This window comes from Balaenoptera physalus (assembly GCF_965194825.1).
Source record: "Balaenoptera physalus genome assembly, chromosome: 15".
NCBI classification, from domain to species: domain Eukaryota; kingdom Metazoa; phylum Chordata; class Mammalia; order Artiodactyla; family Balaenopteridae; genus Balaenoptera; species Balaenoptera physalus.
This window is the reverse complement of record NC_138894.1, coordinates 63,531,633-63,545,905: the sequence shown is the minus strand read 5'-3', so window position 1 is coordinate 63,545,905 and position 14,273 is coordinate 63,531,633. Positions and strand designations below refer to the sequence as shown.

At 50.0% G+C, this 14,273-nt stretch overlaps 1 protein-coding gene across 1 annotated transcript in view; it reads left to right on the top strand.

Moving 5' to 3' along the window:
* Positions 1–4,152: 4,152 nt before the first annotated feature.
* Positions 4,153–14,273, top strand: part of LOC309643482 (uncharacterized protein) — a gene marked incomplete at its 5' end in the record, with an annotated part of 34,896 nt that continues 24,775 nt past the window's right edge. Inside the window, 2 exons of the mRNA XM_082426208.1 lie at positions 4,153–4,675; positions 4,799–4,899. Of these exons, the coding sequence (XP_082282334.1) occupies positions 4,153–4,675; positions 4,799–4,899 (624 nt within the window). The remainder of the gene's footprint in view (positions 4,676–4,798; positions 4,900–14,273) is intronic.

The following is a 14,273-nucleotide window of genomic DNA, read 5'->3' as shown; positions in this document are numbered from 1 at the left end:
AAAGAATAGGATGAAGGGAAGGAATGGGCAGGGAACAAGCGACAGTGGAGCATTCTTACCTTACTGGCTAGAAAAGGTGGTGAAAAATAAGCCTGAAAGAAAACTGATCTAAAGAATTTGGTGGGTTTTTTTATACACTAGCAAATATTTATTGGATTCCTACCAAAGATACGGTACTGTGCTAGATCTTGAATTTCTATACGTGATTATATGTCTGTGTTTCCATGTATGTGTGCCTGTTTGCGAACATGCGTATGTTTCACGGTGTGTACACACTTTTGTGTGTCTCCCTCTGTTTTAATAGTCAATTTCTTTGTGTACATTTACACGTTAACTGTGGCCATGTGTTTACATATGGCCAGCAGGTGGCGCCACAAAATCATAACTAGCAAGGACAATTCTGCCTGTTCCAGCCAGGTAGCCATCTCAGACCGTATGAGGCCATGGAGAGATCCTGAGGCCCTTGTAGGGGCTGGGGATTCGTTTAGCTGTTTCCATCATTAGCATTATTCACCACTGTATTCCCATGCCTGGCACAAAACCTGGCAAACTGAAATCCTCCTTAAATGTGTATTCATGAAATGCTAACATGCCCCATGGGAGAAGTGGGAGATGGGGGGAGCCAGGGAAAGAAGTACAGAGAAGGTGGCCCACCAGTAAAGACCCCACAGGAAGTGGGATTTCAGTCACACTCATAGAAGTCATAGAAGATCCGGAGGCGGATGTGTGATAAAACAGGAAACTCAGCCATTGCTGTCACCCATGAGGCTTCCCCTCCTTATAATGTGGCATCTGATCCTGACCCTTTCCTTCGGCTTTTATTCAGTGCCTAGTAAGTACTAAGACCTGTGGGAAATACCACCTCTGCTCTCTAGGAGCTTACAATCCAGGAAGAGAAATAAAGTTTATTTTTAAAAAATTTATTATATGCACGATCTGGATTTGGATCCTGGCCTAGAAAGGAAAAGGAGACATTGGACAGTGGGCAAAATTTGAATGGGATCTGGAAATCTGAATGGGTTGCACACAGGTTATAGAACAGTGTACTTGCTTTTGAGGAAATATACTCAGTGAAATATTTAGGGGTGGAATGGCATCATGTCTGCAACTTGCTCTCAGATTGAACAGAAAAGGAATAACGATAATGGCCGGGAAGGAAGGAAATGGTAAATGTTAATGATTGTAGAATCTGATTTAAGGAGCTAAGAGAGTTGTTTATACTCTTCTTGCCACTTTTCTTTAAGTTTGAAATTATTTCAAAATAAATTTTGTTTTAAAATTTTTAAATAATAATAATTACAACCAATAAACCCTCTCTGCCTATTGCTGAGAAAGTTCCTTCCTGCCCCACGTGAGAAGTGCTCTGTTAGGGACAGAGGCACAGAGCTGGAAGAGGGTCCAGCTGTGTCTATTCAGAGACCCTCTGGATCCTGGAACTTCCTCCCCAACCCCTTGCCACCTTGGCTGCCTCAGGAGACTGGCTCTCTCTCTCCCCTATCTGGGCTACCCCAAAGTCTCACCCTTTTCAGAGCCCACATCTGTGATTTCTCCCACTCATGCTCTCCATGCCGGTGCAGGTACCCCACTCCCCCATCAGCCTGTTTAGGAGAGGAAGGTCTCTGATTGCCCACAGGGACTACCACTCTGGTCATTCCACACAAGAACACAGGTACCACCTTCACTTCTCACTTTGCTCCCATAGGAGAACTGAGGCTCAGAGTTTTGCAGCAAAAACCTTGAACCGACAAAGATCTACTCAGTGGGACCAATTTCAGGTCAGCTGCACATAGCAGGGGCCTGGACTATAAAACACTTTAACGGTCTGGCTGAGTTATCACAGATGGGCCTGGCTGCTTCCCCATCTCTCCGCCGTCCTCCCCATTGCCTCACTCCTTTCTCCGAGCTGCCAGCAGCACGTGGTGCTGCATTTGTCAGGCCACTGCCAGTCAAGGCCGCCTCGTGGCCCTCTGAGGAATCCCACATACCTCAGCCTGGCACTCAGGACCGTCTGCAAAGTGGACCCAGTTCCCGCTCCAGCTGTTTCTCCCATTATTCCTTTGCACCCGCTTTTGCCCTACATTCTTAGTGTCCTGGATGTGCTCACACTTTCCCTCCCCCGCACCTATGCTGATGCACTTCCTCTGCCCTGGAAGGGCCTCCTTCCCCATCTCCACCTGGCAAATGCCCATCCACCTCTCAAGGCCCACTTCAAATGTGACCTCTTCCTAAGGCCTTTCATATTCCACCCCAACCTGATCTGGCCTCTTTCTCCTCTCTTGGCAATTATTTTCAGCTTCATTACCTTAATGCTTTATTTTTGGAATGCCAATTCCTTCTATTCAACTCTAAGCTCTGCAAGGGAGAAACCTGTCTCTTATCCACTCAGTACCTAGCAACTTGTTAGATATGCAGTAGGTGTTCAATAAATGCATAGGAGGTAATATGGCTAAGTGTGTTTGCTGTACTTCACTATGAGGCACAGGTCCACAGAACCGTGAACTCTGAGGGACACAGAATGCGGGAGCTCTTTCCAGGAGGAGATGGAAATAACAGCTACACTGAGCTCCCGTCAGGTGCCCTCTGGCCCCGACCCCATCCGCATCTGGCTCCCGGCCTCCTCAATCCTCAAGGACACACTTTAAAAATATCTCCCCTCCTTGCCTCCCTCCTCTCTGCTATGCCTTTCTCCTTTCCCTTCCTTTCTCTCCCCTAAAACTCTCGGGCTCCTACCCACAGAACACTGGGGAGAAAACAGAAGAGCTGAGGGATTCCCCACCAGCTTCTGAGCACTGAGATGAGGAAGTGATAATCAGAGGCCACTGTCTTGGTCAGTTCCTGTTTCTGGACGAAGATGCCAAAATCTGTTCATTTTTCTTGTGAAAAATATACGAGTTTTGATTTCCAAAATTCCCAGAAGCAAGACTGTCACTGGGAGCTGTCTGTGTTTCTGTCTGCCTTCATCTGTATGGAAGGTCCGCCAAGGCCTCCTGGGCCTGCTCCTCGTGGGCCAGCGTCCAGGGGCGGTCTTGACAATGACACCTCACTCCCTGCCCCTCCCCATCCCCCCCCTCACTTGACCTGGCCGAGGAAAGACAAGTGCATTAGGACAGGCCCGCCTCTGGCCTCCTAATGCCTCCTGGGGCCTTGCAGGAGAAGTCCCTCCCCAGGGTTGGTCTGGCTGCTCAGAAGCCCCTAGAGAGGGTAGAAATTTAAGCTGATAACCTGGACCCAGATGTGGATTAATTTGGGAAACCCTGTCCCTGCCCTGCTCCCAGGCTTGAAACCATGGGGCGGGGTGGGGGGGTGGGAGGGTGCAGACACAGCCACACCATCCCCGCCCCCAGCCTTGGCCCGGGGCCCCACCTTCTGCACCCCAGTCCCATCTGGAATGGGAGGAGAGCCCCGCTTCATGTGGAATCAGACCCTCCTGAGCCCTCTGTGGAGAAAGGAAGAGGGCCAGCCAGGGAAGTACTGGAGGTGGAGGCGGGGAAGGGTGGGATATGCAAAAAGGCACTCAGAGCCTAAAGTCGGGGTAAGAGAGTGAGTATGGGCCCTGAGATTAAGATTAGGCTCAAGGTGTGAAGGTCAAAGTCGTCTTGGTGCCAGGCCCTCTGGGCTGTGCTTGCCTTGGGTTGGCAGGTGAGAGAGAGCAGGACAGGCCTAGGTAGCAGGTTTTTTGCCTATGCAGGAAGCAAAGATGAACACTTTCTAGCAGGATCTACATTTGGCCTGCTTTTCCTTTGGTCTCTGCTTCTGTTTGTATCGTGCCTACCCAATTCTCATGCATTCACTTAACAAACATTTAAATAGCCTAGAACATTTGCAGATATCAGTGGCCAGGGCTTTCCAGAAGCGTAGGCTGGGACATGCAGAGTCCTCACTGCCTGGAGCTTCAGCGTCGCGCTCAGCTAGGCCCCTCGCGTGCTGTGCGCTTTGTGCACCATCCCGGTTGCTGGGGCCTGAGGCCTGATCAGCAGCGGACTGAGTAGGGGTGCAGGACCGCTCCCCAGATGGCCGGCCCAGACAATCTGAGCCCGAGACAGGTTAAGGGGGCAGGAGACTGGGCAGGGCCGGGGAGTCTCTGTGGGGGCAGGGCCGGGGAGTCTCTGCGGGGGCCGACCCTGTGTCCTTTCACGTGCCCTCGGAGCTCAGATGCTGGCAGTGAGTGGCGGCGGCGCTCCCAGGGAAGGGGTCCCCCTCGGTACCCGGGGCTGGGAGCCGGGGCAGCCCTCGCCAGCGCCGCGCCCTCCCCGAGGCCCGAGCGAGGCGCCGCGGGAGGAATTCCAGCCATTTCCTCTGCGCCGCGCGGTATGTGGCCTGCTCGCTGCCCGACCGCAGCGCGGCCCGGAGGTGGGGGCCGGCGGCGCGGGCCCGTCACCAGCCGCGTCTGGCAGCTGCCCCGGCCTCGCCGTCCCGCTCCAGATTCCCGGCTGGCCGCCCCTCGTCCCGGGCGACCAAACCGGCCCTGGAGCGGCCCCGGGCCGGCGCGGCGCTGCCGGGAACCCCAGCTCCTCCCCGCGCGGCCGCAGCCGGCGGAATCGCTCCCGCCCCACGCCCGCCTGCCTCCTCGGTCCCCGCCGCGCACCCTACCCCGCGGGTCCCCAGAATCTCAGTTTGAAATTGAAGGTGGCCTTTGCTACGTCACCTTGGGGCATGTCCCTTAGCATTTCAAAGCGTCAGTTTCTCCACCTGTGAAATGGGCACCCTAACAATAGTGCTACCTCATTTGTGCCGCCCTGAGGTTAAATGAGAAAGGGAACGTGCTGGAGCAATGTCAACGATGTTTTCGTTTCTCTAGGTATCGCTGCTGTCCTCAGCTCTCCTGGATCTTCCGCCCACCCTGCCCAGGGCCTCTTCTCCATACTAATTCGCGGTGGAGCAGTCGGGGCGGCTTTACAGGTAGGCACTGCAGACGGCCGCCTCAAGGACCGGCGGTAGACTCTTCCTCGGGGTTATCTGCCCGCTAGGTTCTTGAAAAACCTAAGCGACGGTTATTTCATTTTTTAAATGATGTCATCGCCGTCTGACATCAACCAGGCACGTAGCGATTAGGGGAAGTTGAGGGTGCGGACTGGGATGGTAGGTCCGCAGACGTGGACTCCACATGCCGGTCTCAACAGACGCTGGGCCACCACGTGCTCTCTGGGCTCCTCTTTCAAAGTGCAGAGCCTCCACCCCCAGCCCCCGGGAGAACGAACATTCTTTCAGCTTTAACTCTGCGCTAGAGCAGCGAGAAAGGGAAAGCCAGAGCCCCTAGGCGACTGGGAGGGTGGAATCCACTTCCCCTGCCGCCCACCCCCGCCTCACCCCCGCCCACGGCTGCGGTAAATGTGACACCGAGCGGAGCTGGAAAGCCCCGGGTTTCACCGGGCCTAACCGCCGACTGCTCTGCAGACGCAGCACCGAGGAGCCGCTCTGCCGCGGTGCTCCCCCAGATGGCTCCCTGTTTTGATTTTGAAACTTCCATTCCAGCCAGAGTCCCAAGGCCGAGAATCAGCCCTTGCAGCAAGACGTGCTCCCCCTCGTTCCCCCCCCCCCCCCACACATGCTACAGCCACAGACCGCATAAATCCAGGTGGAGACAGGTCCAGAAACACAGGTGCTATAAATATCCCAGTCTGGCGAGCGGGGAGACACAGCTCCCGGGCAGCCCCTCCCCACCCACCCTCCTCTGAGCCCAGCACTTCCGGCCATCGCTGCGCCGCAGGCTGCTCTCCGAGTTGGGAGGGGCGGACTCCATCCGTAGCAGAGGCCTGGCTTCCTTTTCCTCGCCCGAGACCCCCTGACTGCCTAACCTGAGGGTTTTCTCTCTACTCAGGATACACCTCCCGACCTCCCAATCGCAGACTGTTTCCTCCCTCCCCTGGTATTTTTTTAAAGGCTTCTCCCAGAGACCCCAGGCTGTGGGCCAGTCTTCCTGAAATGCTGACTTCTCTTTCAAGATGGATGGGGGATGCTGCGTTAGGTTAGAAGGCAACGAAGGAAATCACATTTTTAAATGTAAAATTTGATTCTAAATTTTTGATGGCGCTTTTCGTTTTGGTGGAGGTGGGGACGGACGACGGTGGGGAACAGGCTGCAGGCAGAGTAAATCTAAAAGAGAGGAAAAAAGAAGCTGGGAGTACACACATGTGAAGAGAGCATATCGCTCCGCTGGAAAAGAGAGTTGCTTTCCCAGCAGGCTGGTTCCCAGGAGCTTGGTGCGGCTTTCTGAGCCAGTCTCCTGAGCCTGGGACTTGATGGGGTGCAGCTCCCTGAGAAGGAGCCTGTTGGACACAATAAGGCTGCACTGGGAAAAAGGTTAATGAAGTTCCACCACCGGGGCTAAGGGATTCAGACACAGAAATTATCCCCAGGAAACTCGGAGATCTGATGGCTCCAGGAGAGGGTGGCAAAGAGCAAGGCAGGTTTGGAGATAATGAGCGAAACAGATCTGAACCACCAGTTTTCAAATGTGTCTGTAAAAATAAGCTTTAACTAAATGCTAAATAAAGCCCTGGTTTAAAAAATGAAGTCACACTCCTCTTCCAATGTGGGCGCTTACTCTCGAGTTGCTGTGCTAAGGAAGCACTTGGTCAGCTCATCCCGCTGAATCCTACTTAGAATGTACTATTAATTCCCCATTTTACAGATGAGAAAACTGAGGTCAGAGAGGCTAATTAACTAGCAGAGAAGAGTTTCGAACTCAGGGATCTGACTCCAGTGGTTACCTGTGGAACCTCTGCTGTAGGGTAATCAGCTCTGATGGTCTCTCTGACCAGAGGTTGGCATGACTCCACTTCAGCCTTAAGCTGTCTTTTTTTTTTTTTTTAAAGTTATACAATTTTTATTTATTTATTTATTTATGGCTGTGTTGGGTCTTCGTTTCTGTGCGAGGGCTTTCTCTAGTTGCGGCAAGTGGGGGCCGCTCTTCATCGCGGTGCACGGGCCTCTCACTATCGCGGCCTCTCTTGTTGCGGAGCACAGGCTCCAGACCCGCAGGCTCAGTAATTGTGGCTCACGGGCCCATTTGCTCCGCGGCATGTGGGATCTTCCTAGACCAGGGCTCGAACCCGTGTTCCCTGCATTAGCAGGCAGATTCTCAACCACTGCGCCACCAGGGAAGCCCCCTTCAGCTGTCTTTAACAGTGAGGAAGACATTGCTGTAACACCCGCCTGCCTCTAGTAGACCCGAGTGATTGCAGCCTCATTGAACTTGATGGCATTCCTGACGGGGCCAGGCAACCTACCCTAAGACCCCAGTGTATAGAGGAACAAACTCTCTGTAAGAGGAGGACTCTGAATGGACTGGATGCAGTCACCAAGGTCAGCCCTTCCTGTGTGATTTCAGGACCACAGGGAGCCCCAAGTGGCCTCCTTACTAAAAATCAACCATAAAAGAACCATTGTGCTTAACACAGAACCAGATGTGTGCTTAAATTTACACAGGTCACTGCTATCTCACCTTGGGCCATGGGCCAAGGCGACCCAAAGATATATTTTGTCTGGCTTTCCTAGCATTTTTAAAAAGTTGAGTTAATTACCAAACGTTTAAAATTGGAAGATTGTGCAGAAATATCTGGATTTTTTTAGCTTCTCCGCCCTAATCTTTAAGAGCTGGCCACACTGACATGTACTCTGTGGTCCACCCCAGTCCCAGCCATCCCATCTCATTTTTTATTCCCACCCTCCTGCTTGGCCCATTGACATTTGAATTTGCTGACCCCCATCTTCCTCACTAAAACGCAGTTATTCACTAAAGAGGTAACTGTTGAGTCTAACTAGTCACATTACAGTTTGGCTATCTTTTCTGGAGAGCTGGTTAAGGTAGAATAGTTGAGGTAAGTTAAAGTGAGGGTAGGAGAGAAAGTGGGGTTCCCCCAAACAAAGCGTCAGGCCATACCAGAACAGAGCAGATTTCTGAGTTCCTAGAAGACCACAAGATGAGAAATTGGTGTTCGAACAGCTGACATGGATGTCAGAACATCACCTGTTTCCCAGGAGCTCATCCTTCCATTTAACTTAGCAAACACCACATTCCCCTATTCTTTTATTAGCATCCTGGGCTGCCTTCCCCAAACCTGCTTCTGGAAGTGCCTTGGGGAATGTCCAGAAGCAAACCCTGGAGGTGATTAGAGGGCTGCCGACTCCGGCTATGAGCGAGCCCAAAGGAATGGGTCTGGCTTTCAACCAGGACGGAGCTGAGCCCAGAGGAGGAGCTGAATGAAGACGAGGGGTTTGAGCAGCCAGGAACTGAAGCACGATCTCATTCACCAAGATGGTGAGCAGCTGTGTTCTCTGAAACGTGGACCACATGAAGGAAAACCATCCTCCCCGAACTTGGAAGCTTTTCTGACCAAGCAGTTTATTGTGGGCGCAGAGAGGTGAAAAGGTTTTGTATGGAGATGTAAGAAGGGATGAGATGGGCTTTGACGGACTGTCTGATAGACCTCGGGGCCACCTCAGCCTTCCCCAAATGCGCATCTGGGAGAGTTTCAGCCCTGTGAATATTTGAACTCAGACCTTTTAGGCAGTAGTCCATGGGACAAGTGTGTCAACAGAGCCCCAGATGTGTACTCTGGGGTGTGGAGGGCGTGAATGTGATGAAGTACTTTTAGGGCTTTTAGAGAAACAGGAAATACAGTTATCAGAGACAGGAAAATCTATTCAACTTCTTTCAAAACCAGTGGATAACATGGCCATCAGAATTGTCACAACTGCTAGGTGAAGCCTTTGGAAAAGACAACAAATTAACAGCAAAGGGGTAGGAGAGGCCCCTTCGGGGAGTCGCCAGGCTGGGGCAGGGACACACTCTATTCAGAGAGCCTCCTCTCCCCTCCTGCATCGTCAGGAGCCCCTGAAATCCCAGCACTCAGCCTTGCCGCCATCATCTGTGCCTTGTGTCCTCGTTCCTGTTCATGTCAGTCCTAAAATCTCCCTGGCTCCCAGAGGCCCTGTCTTTCCCCTAGTCTGTGGCCTCTCCCACCCTCCCCAACTCCTGAAACTCTTCCTCCGTGACCCCTGGAGTTCATAATCCGTGATTAGCAAACTCTCCTTTATCCTCAACCTGTTCTCCTAGCATCCTCTTCACTTCTTTCCCTGTGGGACACCCAGCTCTCCCCTGAGTTCACTGCTGCCCCCACAGCCTTCTCCAGCAGGGCCTGGTTTTTCTCTCTCACAGCCCCCGTCCCTAGACCTGGAGGTGAGATAGGTATCCTCCTTACTGGTCATCGTCACCTTGAGAAGTAGTCCCATGCACACCACGTTGAATTTCGTGTTATCAAATTATACCAATCACTGCTGTCTTCTCCTGACCACCAGGCGTTATTTTGCAAATATTCTAGGTCTTGGTTCACTGTCACTCTCACCAACACTGTCTTAACTCTTGGCGATTCAGTATAGAGTAGATGACCCTTCCAATACCCCAGCCTCTCAGTCTCTTGAATTTCTCTCCTCCAGTGATTTTCCCTCCCCTCAACCCATAGTTGTGATTACACACAACTGCAGTCCCTCCATGATCTCAATTTCGTGCATCCTCCTATCTTTCCAGCTCACCTCCTTGCTTGATCTCAGCCATCCTCTGACCCCACCAGAGCCTCCAATATGCTGATCCCACCACCCTTCACTGTTGCCCACCCCTTTGATGTTCTTACTCCCCTCCTGACCCAGTGTAAATTTCATGGCCATACCTAGCCAGAGAAATACACACAGCCCCACTGCTTGACCTCATTTGAAGTTCATGCTGATGAAACTTACGTGGGCCCTTAATGCTGCCCAACAGTCATACTTATGTTTCCCTGATCCATTCACTCACCTATGCTCCTGGATGACAGTTTTGTACCTTCTTTTCTCTTCTCAAACCCTTAATATTCCCTTCCCATTCTCACTCTCAGCTGACTTCTAAAAGAATCTAATTGGATTCTTTTTTCACTGGGAAAATAGAAACAACCAGAGGAGAAATCTGAAGATTCCCACCATCACATTTATCCCCTGTCCAGCAGTTGCATCTTCACACTTTGCCTTTCCACCTACTATCAGAGGTGACCCATCCATCAAGAGCAAATTCCTTCACTTGCGCAGGCAACCCAGTCCCTCTCACCTACTCACGGATATTACTCAGCAATTCTTCCTACACCAAATTATTACTCTCTGCTGGATTCTTTCCATCAGCACACAAACATGCTATTATTTCCCACATCTTAAAAAAAAAAAAAAAAAGCCTTTTCATGACTGTACTTCCCTTGGCAGCCTCCCTCCCATTTGTTTGCTCCACTTTAGAGCAAATTCCTCAGAAGAATCATCCGTACTTGCTATGTCCAGTTCTCTCTTAAACCAGCCCCAAATCAGGCCTATATCCCTCAGTGCTCCACAGAAATTATTCCGGTCCAAGTTACCATGACTTACTAAATCCAGTGGTCACTTCTCAGTTCTCGTCTTATTGATTAATAACATCTGATATAATCAACCACGTCCTCCTCCTTGATACACGTTCTTCCCTGGACTTCCAGAACACCTCACTCTCTTGGTTTTCCTCCTCTCTCACTGCTCCCGCCTTCTTGGTCTCTTTTCCTGGCTCCCCCTCTTTTCCCTGACCTCTAAATGTTGACATGCCCAGGGCTCAGACCTCAGTCCTCTGCCCCTCCTTATCCACCTCTTTTGATGATCTCATCTAGATGTGTGGTTTTAAATACAGTCTATGCACCCATGAGCCACATTTATATCTCTAGTCCAGACCTCTGCCCTGAACTCTAGACTCATATATCCGACTGTCTGCCCCACATCTCCAAACTCAAGATGTCCAAAACTAAACTCTTGAGATGCTCCCCAAACTTGATCTACCTGCAGTCTTTCCTATCACAGTCGCTGGCAACTCTATTCTTTCAGTGGCTCAGGCCAAAACACTGAGTTATCCTTGACTCTTGTCTTCCTCTCACATGCACATCAGATCTGACAGGAATTAACTCTACCAACAGAATGCATCCGGAATCCAACCACTTCTCACCTCCTTTATGGCTGCCGTCCTAGTCAAAGCCACCGTCATCTCTCACCCGGATTACTGCTGTGTCCTCCTGTCAAAAGTCTCCCTGCTTCTACTCTGGCCTTCAACACAGAAGCCAGAGTGATCTTTTTTTTTTTTTTGGCCGCACCTCTGGGCTTGTAGGATCTTAGTACCCCGACCAGGGATCAAACCCATGCCCCCTGCAATGGAAGTGCGGAGTCCTAACCTCTGGACCTCCAGGGAATTCCCAAGAGTGATCCTTTTAAAATATACTTTAGACCACATCACTCTCTAATCAAAACTTCAAAAACCCCCTCTCCCCCGTTTCTTTTAGGGTTACTCTTTGATAACTCCCCATTTCTCTCAGTGTAAAAACGGAAGTCTTTACAATGGCCAAAGAGTTCCTGCATTATCTGCCCACTCCTCCCACCACTCACCTCCCTGGCTCCCTCTTTGGATTATTTTATTTTATTTATTTATTTATTTTTTAAATTTTGGCCACGCCACGTGACTTGCGGGATCTTAGTTCCCTGACCAGGGATCGAACTCGGGCCCCCAGTAGTGGAGGCACAGAGTCCTAATCACTGCACTGCCAGGGAATTCCCTGTCTTCCTCTTTGGATACTCCCTTCCTCACTCATTCTGGGAGTCCAGCCTCCTTGATGTTATTCAAACACACTAGGCGTGTTGCCGCAGTGAGGTCTCTGCTGTAGCTCTACCCTCTACCTGAACACTCTTGCCCCAGAAATCTACTTGCCAACCTTCTCACTCCTTCAGTCTTTAGATTCTCACCTTTTCAATGAGACCCATTTGACCGCCCTGTTTAATACTGAAACTTGCCCTTTCCCTACACCCTGACACTCTTGATCACCTTTAACCTGCACAACCTTGTTCTTTTTGGTCCCCATAGCATTTATTATCTCCTAACATACTATGTAATTTATATATTTATGTTTATTGCTTATTATCTCTCTTCCCCTAACCCCACCCCCACAGGGATCTTTCTCTGTGTTGTTCACAAATGTATCCTAAATGCCTAGAACAGTGCCTGACACATGGTAGGGAAACAATATGTATTTTTTTGGAATGAATGAAAATAATCAAGGCAGAGAGGGACTTACTTCCTCGCCCATCAGAAATGTCTGGGCCAAGAGCAAAAGGGAAAATGGAACCAGAAAGAGCAGTTGGAGCTGACCATAAACACATGATTCACGGGCAAAGTCAGGTCAAGTTGGAATGAACAAACTGTGTGCTCATAATCACTAGATAGATGATAGATGATAGATAGATAGATAGATAGATAGATAGATAGATAGATAGATAGATAGATAGATAGATAGATGATAGATAGATAGATAGAATCTCCCACATGGTAGGTAATAAAGCGACTTTATTTACCACATATAGAGTAAATAAAAGCCTGGGCCAATGACACCGACTTATCCAATTCCCGTCATTGTCAGTTGCTTTTTAGCTGTTCTCCCAGCCCTAAGTGAGCCAGTTACAGTTGACCCTTGAACAACGTGGAGTTTGAACTGCCTGGGTCCACTTATACACGGATTTTTTTCAACAAATGTACAGTTGGCACTCCCTTTTCACGGGCTTTGCATTAGGGGATTCAACCAACCACGGACAGCAGATTAAATTTTGATCTGGGGTTTGTTGAATCCGAGGACATGGAGGGTCGACTGTATTCAGTGGACTATGCCATGTTATATAAAGGACTTGAGCATCCATGGATTTTGGTATTTGCAGGGACCCCTGGAATCAGTGCCCCATGGATACCGAGGGACAGTGGTACAGTTTGTCAGAGGCACCACAGAGAGTAAAGGCAAAAGGACAGGATCCTACAAGTGAGGGCTCTGAAAAAGAAACTCCTCTCTCTTCACCTCTTCCCCTAAATGCCTTCTCAGTAGAGGATAGTGCAGTACCAGATGTTTGGGGCAGTACCCAAGCCATTTCCTCAGAATTCTGCAATCATTGGATGCAGATGGTTAATAGTTCTGCTTGCCTGGCCCCCATATGTCCACTGTTAAAAGAGGCCTTCTGGAGTCCATGCCTTCCTTTCCCATAGGGATTGCAGCTTCCAGGCTGACTGCCAATGTATTCCTTCTCGAAAGATGCCAGTGTTATGCGAGGAGCCTCTGCACTAAGGATAAACAAGTTAACTGAGGCTCCTAAGGCCCTCCAGACATTTTAGTTAGAGACCCTGGGGTATCAGCCCTGTGGCTGCACCAGGGGCTTGAGGCCACAGTAGGGTCTGGGGCAGGAGGCTTTACCTGTCCTGAGGAGAAATAGAATCTCAGAGCCTTTACAGAGTTGAGGCTTCAGCTCACAACATGCCTAAATAACTGCAGGCAAAGCTTCCAAAGGGGTCTGGGCAGAAGCTCCAGAAGATCCCCCTTGACCAGACATGAAGACAAGACCCCCAACTCACAGGACAGACTCGAACCAAATTGCCTTTTCCCAAAACAGGGGCATCCTCAGCTACGCCTTTCATCATAAGGAACGTATGTGCATTGATGGAGCTCACCTAGTGCCAAGAGAGCAGCAAAAGGCATTGAAATAAGGTAAGCCTATGTCATTTTCTCCATAGAAAACATTTATTTGTAAGGAAGGCATTCATCTTTGACATGAATAGGGATGCCCTATGAGGTTCAGAGTAAGCACAAAACACAGCAGAAGAAGCAGCACTGCTGTATAAAAATATAATTTAGGGAATTCCCTGGCGGTCCAGTGGTTAAGACTCGGCAGTTTCACTGCAGTGGGCCCGGGTTTGATCCCTGGTCAGGGAATTAAGATCCCACAAGCTGCGCGGTGCAGCCAAAAAATATATATATATATAATACATGTATTATATATAATACATATGTGTATTATATATAATACATGTATTATATATATATGTATTTTATATATATATATATATTTTTTTTTTATGGCTGTGTTGGGTCTTTGTTTCTGTACAAGGGCTTTCTCTAGTTGCGGCAAGTGGGGGCCACTCTTCATCGCGGTGCGTGGGCCTCTCACTATCGTGGCCTCTCTTGTTGCGGAGCGCAGGCTCCAGACCCGCAGGCTCAGTAATTGTGGCTCACGGGCCCAGTTGCTCCGTGGCATGTGGGATCTTCCCAGACCAGGGCTCAAACCCGTGTCCCCTGCATTGGCAGGCAGATTCTCAACCACTGCGCCACCAGGGAGGCCCTATATTTTAAATCAGTTAAAATATTTACCCAGTCCCATGAGAAAAAAGTCAAAGGGCTTAAGTATATTCTCAACACTCAATCTAACTTCTCTTT